At 35.5% G+C, this 20,413-nt stretch overlaps 2 protein-coding genes across 2 annotated transcripts; both read right to left on the bottom strand.

Annotated features, from left to right (window-relative positions):
• Positions 1–17: 17 nt before the first annotated feature.
• On the bottom strand, positions 18–4,675 carry LOC140761960 (peptidyl-prolyl cis-trans isomerase Pin1-like). Its single transcript, XM_073099522.1, has 2 exons — positions 4,367–4,675; positions 18–426 (listed from the first exon to the last, which is right to left on the bottom strand). Exons 1-2 carry the CDS (start codon positions 4,605–4,607, stop codon positions 302–304), a joined length of 366 nt encoding a protein of 121 aa, XP_072955623.1. The 5' UTR covers positions 4,608–4,675; the 3' UTR covers positions 18–301.
• A 9,230-nt stretch (positions 4,676–13,905) lies between these two features.
• On the bottom strand, positions 13,906–19,893 carry LOC140762913 (AP-2 complex subunit sigma). The gene is made up of 6 exons (XM_073100896.1): positions 19,733–19,893; positions 19,514–19,612; positions 19,350–19,400; positions 16,587–16,760; positions 14,687–14,746; positions 13,906–14,186 (listed from the first exon to the last, which is right to left on the bottom strand). The coding sequence occupies exons 1-6, from the start codon at positions 19,733–19,735 to the stop codon at positions 14,145–14,147; spliced, it is 429 nt and encodes a 142-aa protein (XP_072956997.1). The 5' UTR covers positions 19,736–19,893; the 3' UTR covers positions 13,906–14,144.
• Positions 19,894–20,413: the final 520 nt, after the last annotated feature.

Raw genomic sequence — 20,413 nt, 5'->3', positions numbered from 1 at the left:
TTTAGTAACAGTGTCCCTCGGCAATAACAAGAGATGACACTAATAAGTCTGGTTGCAAGTAAGATTATATCAGATACCATTTTGGAAATGATAGGTCTGATAAGTAGTCGATGTTTACCCACAAACATAATCTCAAACTAAGCATCAGTTATGATCTAGTAGTACAAGTTTATTTGGGCCAAGACAGTCATAATAATGGCACGGCTTGCATAAATGAACAATGAGATTACATAATTAAGGCAATAGGTTCATGAACGAACGTCTAGCTCATGCACTGTCCAGCTCCCAGGATAATATGCAACTAACCCGTTCGCAGGATGATGTGGACTCCGCTGTCTGTGTCCACGATATCACTTATATCACCAATTTTGAGGGCAAAGGCCACTTCTTCAAAGGGCTTCTGCATCTGCCCCCGTCCAAAACAACCTGCAGCAGTTTACACAGTGCGTGGATCAGAACAGTCATACTAAAGCATGCCTTGTACAACTAAAGAAAAGGAGAAAGGAAAAGAGAAAAGCATGCATGGCTAACAACAATCATGTGGCCAGACAAGTTATATATCAATTAATTCACAAGGACACAGAATAAATACAAGAGAATCATCTCTCAAAATAACAAATTCATGAAATTCCTAGAACAAAATGCTGCAGCAAATATTTGCCTTGCAACAGCGCTACCATGTAATGCCATCTTATTACTTGGTGAATCTAGGAAGTTGATTGCAGTTCAGTTAAATTAAAGATTGCACTTCAAGTTGATCTATCAAATTCTCTTAAAACCTGTGATTCTAAGAAAAATACATAATTTTGAACAACTTTGTGAACCTCTAGTCTGCTGCAAGATAAAATTCCTACTAATTTGAATTGGCACAGACTAAGGTATCTTTACATTTTATGTACCATAACATTCAGAAAACCATCTCATGTTCATTGCTAGGCCTCTTTAACAGTCCATATGAGATGTTTGGAAATATTTGGATCAATTAATCCTTCTATTTCTCTTGAAATCATTCTTTAAATGATGACAACTGATTCTCCAATCCATAAATCATTAAGCTAAGAAAGCTTCAATTACACATGTATTCCTGTTGTCGGGTTATATTTCTTCAGTAGCTTGTTGAAAAAAATGTACCGATAGAAATTATGAAGATTTCATAATGTTGACAAAAGGGACATATGGTGGACCATAACCACTGAACCGATGATAGTGTAAGTCCTGATCAGTATAATAAGTAATTACATTCTTCCAAAATTCCCGTTAGGAGAGAAGAGTTTACAAGACAGCGTGCAATAGACAAATTAGCGCAAGAGAAATATCTCCAATTAAAGCCCCAAACTATGGTGCAACTGAATATTTGAAATTGTCGTTGTTGTGTGGGTAAGATATGCCATTAATTCATAGTTAATAGTCATGAATAGTAATAGAGTTACAAGAACCAAGTACAAGTAGAAGAAACTAGCATATTACTATGAAAGTGACAGAACTTGGAAAAATGGCAAAACAAAGAGTAAACTTCTAATTGCCTATGCTACAACACAAATTTTAAGAGTTGAAGATAAATAAAGATATTTACAATCTTGTGGTTATGAAATTAACCTCACTGTAGCTTACATAATGGTTACAAACCAATGTATGATTTCGAACAAATGCCTTTATCCAACAAGTTAAAATTATATGCATGAAATTTTTTAACAAATATATTTCCAACAAATCTTGAACAAATATCTAGAATCTGCTGCCAAGCACAATATTCTTGAGACTCCTACATAGAAGTCATATATGCATTCAACCATGTAAGCCATTTCATTTTACTTATAGGCTCTTACGAGAAGTTCACACCCTATAATTGGCAAGTAAGCCGAGGAATTAAAAGATATGCCATAAAGAAATGTCACAAATTGATGGTACTCTGCTACGATATGTTCATGACCATCACAAAATCACATAGCCTACATATCGAAGAAACGAAGTGCATCCACTTTCTTCGCAAAGTTCCATAAATGATGTGCAGTGCATTCTTCGCACTGCAAGAGAATGATAGTATGCCTGCTTCTCTTATAACAGCATACCATAGGATGATTGAGGTTCTTATAAAATGAACAATTTGTATCTAAATATTTCCTAGCGTCTAACAACGACTTGCTACAACAAACTTAGCGTGCAATTGGACGATCCTTTTAATTATAAATTTCCTCTCCAAAAATAATCAAATTCTTTTGAACTCTCACATTCTCTTTTCTGATAAATATGCTGAAACCACTGAGCTTTTGGGTTGAACTTAAATTCATACAATTAAATTCCTGTATTGCTTCTGCATCTTAAATGCATCATTAGATGAGTAGGATGTTGGATTTTTTCTGGATGTTTCAAAAAATATGTTTATATTAGAAGCTTTACAATGCACTAGCACATTCTAATATGCTCTTCAAATAACTAAAACTTTGCAATACATGCAATAACCCTTCAGAGATGGAATACATGCAAATGAAGAACCATGGAAGAGTTCAAGTTACGCAAAAAAAAAAAAAATAAATAAAGGAAATGACTAGTTCAACTCTATTGACCATCCTAACACTGCATTGTAAAGTAGCTACAGTGGTTTCGTTAGATGCATATAGTCTAGCCAACAGCTTTAATCTACATACTCCTAGTTCTAGGATAGGGACGGCAATCAGATCAGATCATGTTGGGTTGATCAGATTAGGTCTAGTCAAATTAAAGTGAACAAGAACACGACTTATTTAATAAACAGTTTGGAGTATTACATACAAACATGACATGTTTATTAAACGAGTTAGATTAAATGGGTTACATGGGTTATTTAGGTTAATATGAGTTTTTTAGATTATAAACAGATTTATTTGATTTATAAATGACTTATTCGGGTGATACACAAATCAAATAGGTTGAAGTCATAAATATAATTTGGCCCCATTTAACAATCAAATTAGATTAGATCAAGTCACTTATGACCTAAACTCAATTATAATCAACACAAACTCATTTTAAGTCGTTGGTTATCCGGTTAGGTAAAGAAGTGACCCCCTTAGTGTAGGGTCGTCAGCATTACCTATTTATTGATAGGCAATTATGAAAAGAACCAAACATACAATTATGGGTGACCAACCACTCCTGTTTATTTATAGGCAAGTTGAGACCAATTGGGCTAGCTGCTCAAATCAGAAGACGGTCTTCTAAGTTGTGAGAAGCCTAGTTTGGAAGCAAATCTAGTACTTCACTAATTGGGATTGCAGTCCATTTAAATTGGATTATTATTAAGACCCATTAGCAACCATAACAAGCATAAAGATACTGACATAAAACCCTCTTATCGTATTTAGTATTTATTTCCTCTCCTCAAACTTCCCTCTATGTCATACAAAGCTCAGCATCTTTCTCCTTTCTCTGTGATAAGAGATTCAGACCTAATCTTTCTTCCTAAAGCCAACTATCTCCTGGAAGTTTTTATCCATTGCACCAAATGCATTTCTTCCCTCTATCCCCTACGTTGTGTGCTGGTTTTTCCTCTTCTCTGTTGTTGCAATCCACTCTCCTCTACTTCCTCTTTTCTCTCTCTTCTTTTCCCTCTATTAAATATCTTTCTCAGTTAACACTGCTGCTTTTAGATCTCAAGAGAAGTTCAAGACACTATTTAGGATCCAATCATTCAGCAACAAAGAGGATGAAGCATAATCCTAGATCTCTTAAAACTGATTGTATCTTCAGTTCATAGAAGAAAATACTTTCAATGGTTAGTTCGAATCTTCAGCACCTATAGACATGTGTTTGGACAGACTAGCAACTTTCTTACAGCAGCTTGCGAAAAAATATCCCCATGGGCTCCGTATTTGGTTCAGTTATCTAAAAAGGATTTGTGCATAAAAAATAAAATAAAAGAGGGGAACAAAAGGAAAAAAAAACTCCATTACCGATCTGTGAACCATCATCAGCTTAATTTCTAACCACTATACCATTATCAATCACGTGTCTACACTGTAATCTATTTGACTAAAACGATGTAACAAATGAAACACAAAATTCCTCATTCTTATCGATCATTATATACTAACCCATTTGCCTCCTACATCATGGATCATGTTCATCCATAAATTACTTATTATAATATATCACATAAGGACTAGGAGAAACCTCAAGCCATACTATCCAGCAAAGGCAAAAACGAAAATTTTGTCATTTGAACTACGGGCCTCATCTCTATCGGGGAAAGAGCCGATCCTTGCAACCAGCAATGAATGAGAACACATATTATGCTAACACTCATCAAGCCCTAAATATAGAATCCGATCTGACGACACAAAATCCTAGCCCTGGCGATGCAGGATGTGGTTGGGGGGAAAGGAGCTACCTAGGTCACCACCACGCTTCGCGGAGGAGCAGTCAGAGTGGCTGGCGGCGACGTCGTCGAAGCGGGCATGGCCGGTGAGGATGTCACTGCGGAAGGCGCGGAGGCGGCCAACGGCGGAGTCCCTCGTGGTGGCGGAGATGGCGCGCCCCTCCGGATCCTTCCACGACGACTTCCGCCGCGAACCCTCGTGCTTGATCAGGATGTGGGATGCACGAACCTGCTCCTGCCCCATTGAAGACATTGCTCGACTCGAGTAGGGTTCTCTACTCCCTCTCTGTTTGGGTTTATACAGAGAGAATACAGAGGGAGAACGAAAGGAACAAATTTAAAAAGATAAAAAAAAAAATGGTTTTCGCCTTTGGGTTTGGGATTCAATTTCCGTTTCCGTTTCGACTTTCTACCGTACAAAAGAAAAAGCCGAATTTGTACATAACACGTTGCCTTTTAGCTAAATTTATATTTATACCCTATAATTTAAGGAATATGTGCAGAAAATATTATGAGTTAGATTTCAATTAACATCGTGAGAATATTCCGTTAATTAAAATTATTTTATTTCTAAAATGTCCTTAGGTTGATCGTTGACCCCGAGGTTAACCTACGGGAGGAGAATAGGGCCATGACCCTCGCCCACGTCCTCGACCCTCACCCCTCGTCGGCGTCTCGAGCCTCGCCGGCATCCCTGAGGTTGACACCCAATCCCGGTGGAGCTGCCATCAAGGGACCCTCGCCCCTCATCGGCATCCTCGAGCCTCGCCTGCGTCCTCGAGGTTGACCCTCGATCCCAGCAACATAACCGAAGAGATCTTATGCTTGATGGGGCACCCAGCATCCTCAACAGGGGATATTGCGCTCGTGTAGAACCCGGTGTCCAACACCTCATGGATGTCAAATCCCCGCAAGGGAGGTTAGGATGATGATAATGGAGGAGGAAATGAGGAGATAGAAGAGAGGAGGGAGGAGAGAAAGAGGTGGGAGGAGGGAGGAGGGAGGAGGGAGGAGGGAGGAGTGTTAGGTGGGGATGATGAGGAGGGCGGAGGGTTAAGTTTAGTTGGTAATTTATTTTGTGTTCCATTTAAATTTCAGAAAAGTTATATATAGCATAGCACCATGTTATGCATTTAATATAATTGCATCTTATGTTTCTTTTATCTATCCCTAGTGAACCTTATATTTTAAAGTTATTCAACAAAGTACACCTTGATATTAATTTGTCTAACAAAGACTTACCATATTCCGGTTTCAAAGTTGTAAGAATGCCCTCAACTTAATAGAATTATACATAACAGAATCTTCTCTTAGATGGTCTAAGTTATCATAATCATTATATTATTTTATCTTATTAAGATATAATTAGATAAAGATCTATTTTAATACAGACATTATCTTTCAGTTTAGATTAAGATTAAGATTGAATCCTTTCATGGAGTAGGCATTTATTTATTTATTTATAAGCTCTCTATCAAACTAGATATTTGAGGGATTATAAGACTGGATTCTGGTATCAGGTAAGTACATCTAATCCTTATTTGTTCTTCATTGATGTGAGCATGATCCATTGTGGTTAATAGAAAATTTACGATCTTAGTTTAGTTCATCAATTGGTATCAAAGCCAACAAACCTAAAGCTCTTGTTGCACCTTTCATCCTATATCAATCTCTCTGTTCTTTCTCTAGAAATATGCCCAAGTTTTTTGTTCTATAACATTGTTTCATCAGTGGTATATTTCTATTTATTTACCCCACACAAGTGGGGTTAATAAAGACTAAGAACAAACATGATCCAAATTTAATCAAATATAAGTCATCCATATATTTTTCAAAGCCAATAATACAATTTTGATAGGCAAAAGGTAATTGTTCCATTATCAAAATGAAAACTAAAACCACATGCATCAAGATTTGAAACTGACAGAAAATTCCTTCTAACATTAGGAACAAAAATTATGTTTAAAACTTTCATTCTCCATTACCAAGTCTTCTACTGTTTTGAAATCCCTGCATAGTGTTTAAAATATGAACAGTTGCTCCAATGTTAAACCACTATGTATTGGATGGAACATCAACTAAACTAGATTCAAAGCACACTAATTAAAAACCACTATATGATTTTGATTGTTGATTTGCAAGCTATTTTCTACGTTTTTTCTTTATATGCTCAACCTTCTTATAAGAAAAGACATGCAGTGGTAGAGTGTTTCACAGACTTTTTATCGCATGTTTTAGAATTCACATGATTGAACTTGTTCAACTTCCCAAAAATATTTGATCCTTTCCTTGTAGATTATTCTTTCTTTTAAGTATTTACTATAGCCAATTGGGTAATCTCTATTTTGTTACATTTTTTGTCTTTCCTCTTCCTTACACATTGCGAACATTACTGATTGGATGCATTGATGTGTGTACCAGCATAGCATTGATAGTTGATGATTCCTTCTGTAAAGATTTGGTTTTGAGGCATTGATAGTTGATGATTCTGTCTGTAGAGATTTGATTTTATTATATGGTGTTTAGAGTTATTTTTATATTTTATATTTGTTTATGGTGTTTTTACTTATTGTCATTGTAAGATCTATATATATACTATTATTTTCACTTTTGATATTAATGAAGAATTTTAAAATTTTCTCTACCAGTGATATTTGGTGCAAAATAGTTGTCTAAGAGTGAAGGTGTGAAACATTATTCATCTTTCTTTTTATTGCATCTTTCATCCACCATCTTCTCTACACTACATTTAATCCATAGTTGTACTCAATTTCGTAGAAAATATCCTATTATATGGACATCCCGCTATTGGTTTTCTACACTACTCTACATCTAATTTTTATTCAGTTAATCGCACCAAGAACTCTGAAACGTCACAAACTTCACCATGCTACGAGATCAGCAAGTTTTGATTTGTACAAGGAGATCATGTTACAAATCAGCTTGATTCGATCCATAACGATTCTGGACCGATTTGAGAATGTGACTTTCAAAATAAATTTTGGAGGATCTAGACATTTAATCTTACTGAATTTTGGATATGTTGTCGCCCTTGAAGAGAGCTTTCCGATGAATCCAAGATCTCAAGGTTTGAATGGCTAGATCTTGAGTTATCAGCTGAATAGTGACCAAAGGTTAAATAAACCCTAGCTTGTTAGCCCTTCAATAGCTAGATAGATACTAGGAGAATTCTTTTGAAGCGAAAGGGAAGAAGTTACTACAGAAGAGAGGGATTAGGAGTTAGAGGAGGCCAACTAAGGGTGGTGAAAGAAAGGAAGTGGGAGAGGGTGCTAATGGCTAGAGCAAGAAGGAGGGAGATAGGATAACAATATTGATCTAGTTATCACATAAACTCCAATTAAGGTTTCCTTCACATATTTATAAAGGCTCACCCTTTTGATCCAAACAACCAAATTAAAATCCTAAAAGCCCAACAGTTCTTATCGCGGTGCGTTCAAATATGTCCGATCGCGTTTGAACGCGCCAATACCATTCTCTGTTGGGGTGAAAACGGGTCGGATTATGTCATACCCGACCCACTACTTGATCCGGATTGGATTGGATACGGATAGAAAATTCCTATTTGATTCAGATCCGGATACGAATACGGATAGCCATTTACAAAAATATTCGGATCTAGATACGGATGCGGATATGGGTATAGTTAATTTTATAGGATACGGATTCAAATAACAGATATCCGTTTATCCGCTTATATAAATACCCAACTAAACCCTACCCTCTCTATCTTTCATCTCCCATCTCTCCCAAATCTCCTAATCCACAAATGTCGTGGCCGCCTCCATCTAAAATCCCTCGTCATCGTCATCGGCCACGGACGCCACCAACTCTCCGGTCGCGGCGTCACTAACCTCGCCTCCTCCAGTCCTCCCTCCTCGAGATCGGCAACACTTAGCTCCAAATTGATTTTGCTCTAATCTCTATTGTGCATCCATGCAGTTTCAGAAAATAAAGGAGGCTATAGCAACACATAACACTGCTAATTGTAGCATCGGTCAGCCTGTAGGAATCGGCGATCTTAACCTTCTGTAAAACTCAAACCCATGGGAGAAGCCTGCAGATGCCAGTTCTAGATAGTTATTTCCCCTTTATTTTCTAAATATGGGCCGTTCTTTTTACTCTTCCGTTTTCTCTGCAGATTGTTATAAGCAGTTCAAATGAACATTTTCCTTAGGTAGGAGCAAATGCCCAGGTCTCTTGTAACATCTCTCTTACACTTAGCCCGGACGGTGGAAGAGCCAGGGGAGGCCGGGTCATTTGACAGAAATGGAAGGTCCGAGCAGCTCATTCATTCTTGGAAAAAGAGGGAGGGGCATCACAAAAGGTTTGTATTAGAATTCTTTTATTATCACTGTATGAAGTGTGTGTGTGTGTGTGTGTTTATTTGTATGTCCATTACTGTGTGAATGTCTGGAAATGAATTCTGATGAAGAGCACATAACTCTCTAATTGTGGCTACTCATTTACAAATGGAGAGCAGGAATACATCTAAAATGTTAAACTACTAGCATATCTTGTTTTCTACCGGTAACTATTGCAGGAGTTAAGATGTCAATTATAGAGCAGTATCTCATTCAAATCCCTCAATTAGTATATAGAGTGATGTTATGTTCCCAAACACTGCTCCAAATTTTTTACAAATAGAATTACATCTAATACTGTCTGTAGAATGTTTGCAGCATGTTTTTGAGCAATACTAAGTTGGAAGGTCATAATTTATTTAAAATTTGATATTTATCCGTTTAAGATTAAAAAATTTATTTTAAAACTACTCGATTCGTATCCGAAAACTATCCGATTCGTATCCAAAAGTTATCGGTATCTATTTTCTTAGGATATGGTTTTAATTTTTGCTATCCGTCAAATATCTATATCCGAATAAAAAATATAGATATGGGTTGAGCAATATCTGATTCATATCCAATTCTTTTCACCCATAGTTCTATGTCTTTGCAAACGCGTGTAGGCGTTCGAACAGACATGTTCGAACGGGCCCATGGCTGTTCGAACATGCTCCCGTTCTCTACTTTTGTGAACGTGTGCATGCGTTCGCATGGCTCGTTCGAACGCCGGTCCCTAGCATTCGAACGCTCTCCGACAAAAAACCTTATTTTCTCAAGCAAAATCAAACTAAATAAATATGCTAATCTCAATGAACCCAATATCATGAGTGGATCCAATTTAACCAAGTCGTATCAGATTACCATCATCTACGAAAGAGAGGAATCCATCATCACCACAAAACAACCAAGGGAGATTCAACGATCATCAAAAGTAAGTTGTCCATGCATTATTTTATACATAATCACCAACAGTGTGATTAATCTGCTTCTTCCTAGTTAAAAAAACAAAAACGTCCAAAAATAATTGAATTTCAAAATTTTGAAATTGGAATGTTGCAACTTATCCTCCTTTGATATCTTAACAATACCTATTTTTCCTAATCCTTCCACTAAAATCCCTAATTATCCAAAACTATCCTAATCTCTCGGTAATATCAAACTCCCCATTTTCCTCCTGTTTCATATCCCCAAATTTTGAATCCCTATCCCCAAATCCACTTAAACTCAAATCTCAAATGAAAAAAACCAAACCTAATCCAACTAAACCAGAACCTATCAAAATTCATTAGTTGCATCCAAACCTGGCCCGTTAGCCAAATATCTTAAGTCATATTCAAATCACACCCAAACTTGACCGATTAGCATTAGTACTTTATCATCTTCAACCTCTACCTAAAACCCAATTGAAACCAAACCCTTGGCCCACCCCCACTCAATTCCACCATTCCCTCACCAAAATTATATCCATGCTGACACTTTCCATCGATAATGCAGCTACTAGCACCTCAACCTCCTACCATCTACTCTAAGCTCCTCGACAACCATCATGGAGTCCCCTCTACCCCTTCTCTATCTGTGTTCTCGCTAGCCATACTATCATCTCTCCATGCAATTAGCCATATGGTCGACATCATCTCAGATAACTATATCATATCCTTTGCTTTGCCAATCTTCCCTAATAGATCCTTCATGCAATTGATTGTTGCTATGATGTCGTAAACTCCTTTATCGTTACACACCATCATCGCTCATCATCGACACCACTTTGACAACTTCTCGGCAACCCCACTACCACCAGTGCTGCTATGGACGCCGCTTGCAACCTCTACCCACTTGTCTTTCTAGCCTCCCGCTATCATTGACTCTACAACAAATGCTACTCTACCAACCTCCACCGGTGCTGCTACTACCACCGTCCATTGCTCCTATTAGTACAGCTGCTACTTACCGATCCTGAAAGAAGCAAGCAAAAAGAAATAAGGATGTGAACCGGGTCAGATCGGATCACATTAAAGGGAGATTGGGCTCAATGGATCAAGTCTAGTTATCTTATTTATTTTTCTTATGCAGTTTAGTTAGAGTTTATTTAATTAGCTAAGTTTGGTTTAGTTAACTTCTGCAGATATTCATCAGTCAACCAAATATTATGAAACCACTTGGAGAAGGTCGAAGACATCTTGATATACAACTTTTGTATTCAAGGTTTCTCCATATCCGGATTCTATTTGTGGCAGAATAAAGAAACAATCCGAAAAGGATAAGGAAAACTGCTTTAGCTAAGTCATGTTAATCTCTTATATAAGTCACTAAAGCATGTTTAATTAAGTCATTTAAGCTACTAAAGTAAGTTTAATTAAGTCATATAAATTAGTAAGACAAGTTCAATTAAGTTATGTAAGCTACTAAGGCAAATTTAGTTAAGTCATATAAGCCTCTAAGACAAGTCCTAGTTTGAGTCGTATAAGCCTTTAGGGCTAGTCCAAGTAGGACTCATTGTACTCCATCTCTATATATAGAAGTGTAGGATTTCTTTATTAATCATCCAAGCATTGAGAATTAATTGAGTTTAGTTATTTTTTTATTATTGTATTTATCGTAGCCCTTAGATCGTCTTTACTTTTTTTTTAGACGTAGATCATATTTGTAGAACCTCCAAAGCTTTCAAACCCTAGCCACCACCTTTCTCTAGCAGCCACTCTACCCTACGGTCATCAACCACCACCCTTGGCCATCCGCCACCGTCCGACAATCACTACATCGTCAAATATTTACCGTTATGCCCTATTCTAACCTATCTCTATTGTTCTATTTTTACATTTTCATCCTAACATCTGATTTAGGTGAAAATAAAGTCATTAAAACCCTAACTCATGAGGCTACTACTATCTAAATTTTTATAATTTTTTTATGTTTGGATTAGTCCATAACGAATAAATATTTAAGTACAAAAAAAGATAGGGGAAAAGAACAGGCTGAGTCAGAGATCAAACATTGTCTTTAGAGAGTCGAATAAGCTTTTCCATAGTAACAGATATTTAAAGGTTATCCTCGTCTAGTTTCGTCTCTAAATTATTATCAATTCCTACTGTCCACAAATCTGTAAGGGTGAGACTACCTAAACTACTTTGTAGGCTCTCAATCTTGATATTGAAAAAAGAACAGTGTTGAGTAGCACACAAATAATACGTTGATTTTTAACAAGAAATTTAAAGGGCTTTGCATTAACTAAACAAAACATTTTCTGCAAAACTATTTCGTCCTCACATTAGTCCTCGAATCTCCTAATTAGAAAGTTTAAATTTAATCAATTTATTCTAATCTGAATTTTTTGCACCTACATAGCATATCTCATTAATTATGTCAAAATAACTGCATTTAGTTGATATTTTGTGGATATTTACATCTTATTAGGCTAGATTTTTTTTTTTGTTTAAGTTTTAGTGACTATGAAAAATAAATAAACTTATTTATTACATGTTAGTGTATGCCAACACGTAGAGATAAAGCCTATCTTTTAAGTAAATCTAGTGAATTTAGTGACTCTAATAGTAGCAATATGGATCCGAGCTTAACAAAAAACTCAACGATATTATTGATCAGCTAGGAATCTTAACTCAACAAAAAAGAGCTACTTAGGACACCTAGTCAAATATTAACATATAATTAACAAGCGATTACATAGGATAGAATGACTCAGCGATTAGGCTTCTCTTCAAAATGATTATCCTTTTGATCTGAAAGTGATTACCAAAACACTAAATAAATGTATAATTCTTTTTGTAGCTATCCTCTTCCAACTAACTTTTAGCCCCTAAAATGTCGAATTTAAATATCCTATCTTTCAATGTATTATATTATATTTCTAAGCTGTCATCTTCTAACAAATTTTAATCGTTGAATTTGAATATCTTCGTGAGGGATGAAATTGTAAAGGAGTAGCTTTCTACCGCATTTAAAATAATATTAACTAGATCTTATATTGAAAATATATGGCCAAAACAGTTAACAAAAGCTAATTACATCAATTATTTAACAAATTATATTATTTTCAACCAATTACATTAGTTTTTTAAGTTGTCATCTTACAACAAATTTTTTAACCCAACAAAGAACGAATCTAAAGATACTTGTGAGAGATGTTGTAGAAGATTGGATAATATTTTCATTATATCCAAAATAATACCGATTGAAGTTCATATGAAAAAACATATTACATGGTCAAAACAGTAAACAAAAGCATATTACATTATTTTATAATTGATTACCCTCATTATTAATATATGGCACTGTCATTTTGTAATGAACTTATGAGGATTGGATAAAATTTCCAATACATTCAAAATAATATCAATTGAAGTTAATACGAAAAAGATATAACTAAAATAGTGAATAAAAACATATTATTTAGTAACAAATTACATCAATTATCAATATATTGCCTTTTTAAGTTGTCATTTCCAAAGAATTTGAAGGTTCCGAAAAAATAAAACCTTATAAGAGATAAAGTTGGAGAAATCTCATAAATATTTTACAAAATGCATTTAATAAAGTTAGAGAGAATTGAATAATTTCTCAATGTATCTAAAATAATATTGAGCGCAATTCATATGATAACAATATGACCAAAATACCAAATAAATATATTTTTTAAAATGTCGTAATCCATTGTAATTAAAAAAAAATGTACATCTGATTGCTAGGTTTACGAGCTTTGTGAAGTTCCTTAGATAGAAGAATAATAACATTAATCCATTGAATTTCAAAAGATACTATTTTCTTTGAAAAACGTATTGTATAAAAGCAAAACTTTCTCTCCCCTACGTGAAAATAAAGCAAGAGCAATTTGATCTAAAAAAACAGTAAAATTGGATGATTTTACAATAAAAACTTGAAACCAAAAAATATTATAATATTAAACTTATCTTAGGTTTATCTGACAAAACGCTCGGCTATAGTTATAAAAAGATTGACATTTACTCTTATCTATTGCAAGATATATTGGGTTTGGGTAAACCCCAATAATGTTTGAACTCCAGTCGGAGAAAAAATAAATGTTTGCTCTTCTGACTTAATTGATATTGCAATCTAAAAGTACTAAAAGAATCTGTTTGTCTTGAGAGCAAGAAAGGCATTATCCATCAGCTGCAGAACAGCAGAATAGAGCGAGTTTAAGATCGAGTACAGGCGAACAACTAAAGCAAGATTCTCTTTCTCATTTCTCAAAATAATAACCAAAAAAGGATCCTCCGACGAAATACCAATCTTTAAGGAAAAAAGGCACACAACAAACTATTTATAGTCCATCTTTCTCCTCTTTTGATACATGATATGTCTGCTTCTGAGATGGGAAGAAAGAAATCAATGATGGGAGTTACTAAGAATGTGAGGTTCGGGTATCCAACCATCTGCTGTGCCCAAAGGATATTTCATTCTTGCTTTTCTAATTCCCCCATTCTTTCAATGATTGCCTGCAAAGATGCAAAGAAGAAAATTACAGTTTGGCGAAACTGAAGCAACATGACACAAATACAACGCCAGTATCTTAAAATTCAGACAGACAAATTAATTGGATAGAAGCATAACGGAAAAATGGAAATCACAAATTCCTAAATCAAACAAAATATCTTAACAGGATAAAGCATCATTTGGTTCTTCAACTTTTGCTGTATCTCCGATATGCAGAAGCCCCTACATAAGTTGTCATCTTTCTCCCTCATAAGCACTATTCTATGTATAGATGAACAACAACAACAATTTTTGTTGTCGATCATTTTTACATGAAGATTTTTTCATTGAACTCTTTCCATTTCAAGTGGATTCTACACAAGAAGAACCACATTTGTTGCTTGCTGGTGAAAACATAGGTTATCATCATAGCAATAAGCCATATGTACACAGTTGGCAAATAAAGACAATTAAATAAGAAAATCCAAAGGAAACGTGAACTCAAATTGATTACAGCTCTCACCTTCTTGCTTGTCTCTTGTAGCTCTCCAGCAAGAATAAACTCATCCAGTATAAGGTATACCTGCATGAGGCAGAAGCATATAGTAAGTGGACATTATGTAGTAATCAACAAGTATAAACAATTTTCACAATATTCATCACAGAGATATTCCTAAACTGTAAGTAATTCTAAACAATCAGATACTTGGTATGTTACATTATCTACCTATTCACAAATCCAAAATCAATGCAATATACTACGCTGAAAATATTGCAGTACAAATATGCGAGAGTAAGTCTTCTTAGCATACATGTGTCATCACGTCTGCACCGGATAGCATGACCAATGTCATGCAATTATAACTTGATAAGTATGAAATCAATGCAAGAGGGGAAAAGTTGAATCATTCCATCTCTCTTGCAAGTAGGGATAACCATTTACTGTAGGTTAGTCATGTCATATGTTGCAGTTCAATAAAACAGAGAGGTATAATAGTTTTTTCCACTCTCCTAGTCTTTCTAGGTCAAACATAAACCAATTAAAAACAATGGTCATATCCCTCACAAGTCATAAGTGAAGCTACCAGATAATATCTAATTGGATAATATCAACATGTCTTATCTATTTAAGATGGCTCTTGCCTACAGGAGGTAGGAGGTTGTTTCCAAGACTTGGAACCCATGACATCTTTGATTGCAAGGGGCCACATCAAGGAAAAAAAGAAGAGACTCGAGGAACTTAGAGAGATAAAAAGCAGCTAAAATATTAGCTGAGTAATTTCTTAGATTAACTTAAACTTCAGTATAATGAAGGTAAAGCAATGCTTGGCTCAAAAGGAGATGGTGCAAAAAAAGATAAGTTATGAAGTGAACTAGCAAAGCACTGCAAGAATTATGACTTAAAAGGCAGAGTATTGATTGAAGAGAGAGAATTGTATGGGAGATGAGTTCAAATTGTTAGGCCCAAGAAAGAATAGAAAGGAAAAGTTATACAGCTAAGTTCTCAAGAGGGAGAAGCTAGAGAAGATACTAAGAGAGTATTTGCTAGATTAGGCGTAGTAGACTTTAGCAAGGTGAAGTACTCAACCATGATTGCCTTGAGCTGAGATGAACACAAGCTTTGTATTTTATATATCCCATTGGAAATGAGAGATGCTTCAATTGAAACGTTATCTTGAAGAAGTATTTAGCTGGGAAGTTTGAGAGATGACCATGTACTAAGAATACAAGTAAATGAAAACTTGGGTTTCTGAGTGCTCAGCAATATCAACACAAGAGGTAAAAATTAAAAGAGCAATCCAACATTCGATAGGCTTGGTTATTGAGAGATACAAGCAAGGGCCAAGGGCACCTGTGAGAATAAAGGGAACTGTAGGGATGTTTGTATGTGAGAAGAGAGAGAGAGAGATCACTGCTCGTAATACTTGGGCAACATATCAAAATGGTAATCCTAGTGCCTGAGCCTCTTGCACATTATTGAAAAGGTTGTTTTCATGACTTCACCTATGACTTCTTGGATGCAAGGGAAAAGGATCACAACCTATGAATTGACGCTCTCAATACTTGGGTTACATTTGCTGATCTTAGAACAAGCATCAAGTTTAAACAATGACCAATGAAATTTATATGCATATACAAGCTAACTAACGGTTATCTCAAGTTCTATCATCCAGACCTACTTAAAATTCATTTAGAGCCCATAATGGAGATGGAGTTTCTCTTGTAGTAGTATAGTTGAAGTTGAGATGCTGGTTACATACAGTTTAAAAACTAAAAAGGATGTTGTGAAATTGAAAATGACAGCAACAAAAAGGATAAGTCCAAGATATTTGAGTATATTAGAAGTATACATGACAATTTGAAAAGGCAGTAAAATAAAGCTAAGATGACATTATATAAATTGCGCACGAACAAGTCAATACCTTGTGGAAATTAAAGACCAAATCAAGTTCACACACGTTGCTGAAGAAGTGGTCTAATATCTCAACAAATAAATGGATGCATTCCAAGTAAGCCAGTTCGTTATCAGTGATATCAACACACATTGAAAAAAATAGTCCAGCATATCTCCTGTAAATGATTTTGTGTGTACGGAACTGCAAGACAAAATCCACATTCAGTAAAGAAAAGAAACAAAGATGAAAACAATATATAGACCATCATTTCCAGCATAAAAAACATTTCTGCTCTTTTAAATGAAAAATAACTTTTAGATTAATAACCTGCATGAAAGCTGTCACAAAAACATCAAATTGTATATTGATATCTAAGATATTGACAGAGTTCATAATCATGAAAGAACTCTATCCAAAACAAGGTTTCAAAAGTCTGTAGGTTTTCAAAGACAGGCAAATTAGGGATTATGTAGTGCCTAAGCACTAGACGGACGACCAGAATTCAAGATAGTTAAAAAATAAACAAATAAAAGAAAATTAATAAGTTAAAATTAAAGCCTACAAATATAAAATAATATATTAGACTAATGTATTTAAGAACTATAGTAAGCTATTAGAATTCACTTATTAATCAACCTGTACAATAATATTGATTTTCAAAGTCAATCTATATATTAAAATATGATACAGCATGCTAAGACGATCATCTAGGATGTTAAAAACAATGGTCCAAGATAAGCTAATTATGATACTATCCTATCATCTATAACCATTTTAAGTCAAGGATGAGGCAACACAGGTAATTCTGTAAAGAAATGGCCGCCTTGGTTGCCTAGGCACCCACTTTAGGCAAAGCTAAGTGAGGAGGCTAGGACTGCCTAGATGGTGCCTAGGTATCCGCCCTAACCGTTTTACATATCATTTTTCTATTAAGGATCAAGTCATCAAACTTCAAATTAGTCGATGTTTAAAGAAATATAGTTGTGTAGGCTGCCTTGCGGATTCGCCATAGCTGTCTAAAAAATGTTTTTGACTGAGATGGTCATCTTAGCAGATCGCAACCTCCCAGGGTGGGCTAAATGGCAGTGCTACTTTAAACCCAACCAAATATAAGTTAACTAACTAACTTATTTTCTCGATTTCTACTCTGTAAAATTTAAGTAAAAGAAAATTAATTACTTTTGCTATTAAGGGCAATCCATATATGGCTCTTTTTATTGTTATTTTTATTTTTAGATAGTAAAATTCTTTTGAATTTGTAATTAAGATATAATCTTATCTTAATAGTGGTAACAAGGTGGGAAATTCTTGCATACGGGGCTATAAATTACTACAAGATGCACTGGGTATTTCTATAGTTGTTCTTTTTTCTTCTAACTGAGATGCAAAAGAGAAACTAGTTTATTCACAGTTTGAATTTCAAAAGAACTTTTAAAATGCCATTTGCAAATGTTTTTTAAAATTTTATGCAATATGTTGATTATATCTAGCATGTATTGAATGCTAATAATTTGTCTAATTTGTCCTTTCTATTTGACTATATATTAGATAGATAAGTTAGGAAAAGAATATTTGTAAGTTTTATTTGAGATCTGCCTTGGGCTTAGACCACCCACCATGATGCCTAGACGAGCCATGAAATCGCTTGGCTGCTACTTACCTACCACATGCTTTTTAAAACATTGAAACTGATAGTAGATGTTCCTAATTTGATGAATGCTAATGGCTATCTTTCAGTTTGTATGCTTAAATTTAGACTTATAATGCATTCTTGGGTTATCAATTTTAAGTCGCCTTGAGTTCTCTAAGCCTGCCTAACCACCCGCCTAGTGCCAAGGCTGTAAAAGAATTCTATCCACCCATCTACTCCTATTAGTCTTTGAAACCACAAGTCAAAAACTAGGTGAAAAGTCGAATCTAACGAGATAGAGGTCATGTGCTTTCCAAGTATAATATTCCAAGCATCGTTACTACAACAAAGCCTTCTAGCTCACACTTAAGCTATCCATTGCAGTTGAATTGAGGAAAGAAATCCAAGAGAATGATAAGTATCATATTGTAAACCCATTTTTAATAGATTCAATGTACTTCAATTCATTGATTCTGAATTATAAAATAAATTACTCCATTAATCAATCTAACCCTAGATGGTCCTCTATCTTAATATAGAACATTGTCTCTAGTGTCTAATATTACATCACAATCATAACTTTTCAAGATTCAAAACACTAATGTTTCCTATGTTCTTCATGTGTCAGACGAATGAAATGCCAAGAATAATGCTAAAACTATATCATAAGAGAACTGATATATTGATATAGCTATCCAATAATTACTTGGTATCAGAATTACGAATCTTCAATTTTTCAATCTTACCTACTAAAGGCTACTCTAATTCTAAGGAAAGAGTTTCCTAAAACTCAGTAGACTATACTTACTTGGATCTCCCTCTCCTAAATCCATGTTTTCGGATTATTAATCCTATCTGATCTTAGTAAATCTCTCACGCAGTTCAAAAATATCTAAAAAGAAGCTTACACAATAGAGGTTCCGCATTGTTGTCTTCCTATCAACTTAGTCAAAATAGTTTCCTCATACTTCTCTTGCTCCTACTCATTCAAACCTATTTCTAGGCTCCCAATGAAATCACAACTAATTGTCTTTTTCCCCATAAATTTCCCGAATTCCTCACATGTGAGGTACCGTACATAAGAAATCATCAGCCCCCTCCTCCAATGTCGGTGAAACAAGAACCGGTAAAAGAAGGGTTCAGAGAATAAAGTCTCCTACCTCAACAAAGTTGGTGAATTTGGGATCCCTGTTGACCACCAGCCGATGCACCTGCAGATCAAAAACAAAGTTCAGCATCAAATCCAAATCTCCCAGGAACCCAAAATCACAAGTACAAGGAATTGAAGCCCTCCAAGAAGAGAAGAGGAGAAGCCCGGACCAACCTCGTATTCGACCTTGTGCTTCTCGGAGTCCTCAAGAGGGACGTAGTACTTCGCCAGCCGGGTCTTCCCCTGCCGATTCTGCAGCAGAATGAACCGGATCTGCCCAAAACCATACCAATTCGATCTAAATTTCCGCAGAGATTTCAACAAACAACCGAGAAATGGATCGAAAATAAAAATAAATAACAACAAAACAAAAACAAGAAAATCCACGGTTACCATCGTGGGAGATGGGAAAATGGAGAAGGTTGAGAAACGACGAGGTGCGATGATCACAGCCTTTCTCCACTGCTCGGTTAAAATGGAAATATTTATCTTTTCTTGGTTAAGAACCAGAAGACAGCGATTATTGTGGGCTGGACCTGGACTCTGGACTCTGGACTCTGGACTCTGGAGGTTGTTTTACTTTTCCAATAGCTGAGATCAAGCGTAAGAAATGGGTAACGGATATGGATGCGGATCCGATTCTGGCAGTTCACACATACCCGAATCCACTTTCGTTTGAGAGTGCCATTGGTTGAATATGAACGCACGAGGCTACGATGGAAGAGCCTTTTTTTTTTTTGCATAGATTGAGAGTGCCATTGTAAATATTTCTTCAGGATAGCACTTCATCGAATACAAAAATGACATTGGATGCATAGATTCAAATTTCATATATCTGAGCTCTTTCTCCACCTTAAATGAGTTCTCAACATAAGAAGAGATAAGCACAGTGAAGATGACAGTATAGAGAGACGTGAGTCTAAGTAGACTTCTTCTAAACTCTCTTTATTTTAGTAACGAGACATGAGAACCATAAGGAATGTGAGGAGAGAGGCCACTTAGAGAGCAAGAGTGACAAGGGAGGAGACGACGAGGATTCTAATGGGGGGATGTTCCCCCATAGATGATGGGGTG

The sequence above is a fragment of the Typha angustifolia genome, chromosome 7, assembly GCF_048772165.1.
Source record: "Typha angustifolia cultivar Huaian chromosome 7, ASM4877216v1, whole genome shotgun sequence".
In the NCBI taxonomy this organism is placed as follows: Eukaryota; Viridiplantae; Streptophyta; class Magnoliopsida; order Poales; family Typhaceae; genus Typha; species Typha angustifolia.
Note: the sequence above shows the minus strand (reverse complement) of the source record. Positions and strands in the feature narration are given on the sequence as shown.

What these genes read in the sequence shown, in the direction of transcription:
- LOC140761960 (XM_073099522.1), bottom strand. Translation starts at nt 4,607, where the DNA reads ATGTCTTCAATGGGGCAGGAGCAGGTTCGTGCATCCCACATCCTGATC. An exon ending in GAAGCGTGGTGGTGACCTAG is followed by an intron (nt 427 to 4,366) that starts GTAGCTCCTTTC and finishes AAACTGCTGCAG; the next exon opens with GTTGTTTTGGACGGGGGCAG.
- LOC140762913 (XM_073100896.1), bottom strand. An exon ending in AGCACAAGGTCGAATACGAG is followed by an intron (nt 19,401 to 19,513) that starts GTTGGTCCGGGC and finishes TTTGATCTGCAG; the next exon opens with GTGCATCGGCTGGTGGTCAA. An exon ending in AATTCACCAACTTTGTTGAG is followed by an intron (nt 16,761 to 19,349) that starts GTAGGAGACTTT and finishes TTTGTCTTGCAG; the next exon opens with TTCCGTACACACAAAATCAT.